We start from the raw sequence: 1676 nt of genomic DNA, 5'->3' as shown, positions 1-1676 counted from the left end.
TTCCCTCTCTGTCTCGCTATCTCTTTCACTCTCTCTCTCACTCTCTCTCTCTTTCTCTCTCTCTCTCTCTCTCTCTCTGTCTCCCTCTCTCACTCACTAAAAAACGTACGTGGTGAAGCTACTAGGCACTAACACAACAATACGCAGAAGACATGATATCGATTCCCTTGTAGGCGCTTCTCGCTCTTACAATTAAAGAAGACTGAAGGAAAAAGCTCGCAAGTTAAGGGCTGATAACTATAACAGCAGCAGCAGGCACAACAACAACACAACAATAATAGCAAAAAGCAACAATATAAAAAGCAACAGCAACAATAGCAACACTGTCATCCTTCCTGAAATACTATTTTGGTTTTCGTTACGGCAAAGTGTTGGGCATTCGACTTATGTACCACCAAACAATCTTTGATTCAGCATAAGAAAAGGGAAAGGCTCTAAATTCCTGATCATTAAAATGAAGAAAGGCCCTTGAACCGAATGAAACACGTCTGGAAAAAACCGCTAAAAGTTGCCGCTTTGAGCTCCTTTACACTGTTCTGAAGTGTGTCACCAATAAGCCTGTTTTGGGCTAACTGTTTTTCTATTCTTTTAAAAAAAGGGGGGAAAGAAGTAAAGAGAAGAATGGACCCCCCCCAAAAAAAAAAAAAAATCAGAAAAAAGAAGGGAGAAGGAAAGAAGATTTCCTACAACGGCAAGAGAAAATTGAATTATTATCAACATGATTTTCCTTTTCTTGTTCCCAGGCTCACGCCAGAAGGACAGTGTTCTTCGTGATGCTGGCCGGCCTGGCGTGGACAGACTTACTGGGCCAACTAGCCACTGGACCTGTCCCTATTATCATGTATCTTAACAACCTCCAGTGGGTGGGCGGAATGCCCTTGTGTATCTATCATGGCTTCATGATGATCTCCATCAGTGTTGTGACTCATCTAATCGTGGGCTGCATGTCCCTGGAGCGTTTCCTCGCCATCCGCTTCTCCTACTACTACGCCAGGCGAGTGTCCCGGTTCAAAGCCCAGATGACGTTCCTCATCTGCTGGGTGGTCACCTTACTCTTCGCCAGCCTTCCTTTCCTCAACTTTGGCAGTTACGAGCACCAGTTCCCCGGCAGTTGGTGCTTTCTGAGTTTCCATTCCAACAGCACCAGTGATGCAATCTATGCTGGCTCCTTCAGCATGCTCAACATCGTCTCCATCATTATCATGATTGTGTGTAACACCACCGTGGTCATAACCCTTATACAGCTGCGTCGGAGACGTAGTCTAAATAGCTCGCCTTCAGTAGACAGACGTCTGTCGTTTTTGGGTCTGGGCAATAGCTACAGTACCAACATGCAGGGCAGCGTGATCCGGAGGAAGAAACATTCCGACATGGAGGCACAGATGATTTGGTTCCTGAGTCTCATCACTGTGGCTTTCAGCGTCTGTTGGCTGCCTCTCAGTGTAAGATAGTGCAAAAATATTATGTGATCTTGTTATCGAGTCGTACTGTTGTGTCTTGTTGTTGATTTAGTTGTTGTAGTGATAGTCGTTGTTGCTGTTCCTACATGTAGTTTGAATTCTAAAAGGGGGGGGGATTTTAAAGGTTGGACACACACACTCGCACATACGTACGCACACGCACAAGCACACACACTCCTCACACACACACACTCACACACACTCACTCACCACCAC

General features: G+C 45.4%; 1 protein-coding gene across 1 annotated transcript in view; it reads left to right on the top strand.

Moving 5' to 3' along the window:
* Window positions 1-1676, top strand: part of LOC101863044 — an 85946-nt gene that overhangs the window by 76314 nt on the left and 7956 nt on the right. Inside the window, exon 4 of the mRNA XM_005104522.3 lies at window positions 744-1442. Coding sequence (XP_005104579.1) covers window positions 744-1442 — 699 coding nt within the window. The remainder of the gene's footprint in view (window positions 1-743; window positions 1443-1676) is intronic.

Source organism: Aplysia californica, unplaced genomic scaffold (genome assembly GCF_000002075.1).
Source record: "Aplysia californica isolate F4 #8 unplaced genomic scaffold, AplCal3.0 scaffold00423, whole genome shotgun sequence".
Taxonomy (NCBI): Eukaryota; Metazoa; Mollusca; class Gastropoda; order Aplysiida; family Aplysiidae; genus Aplysia; species Aplysia californica.
The sequence above is the reverse complement of the archived record's forward strand: the minus strand, read 5'-3'. Positions and strand labels throughout refer to the sequence as shown.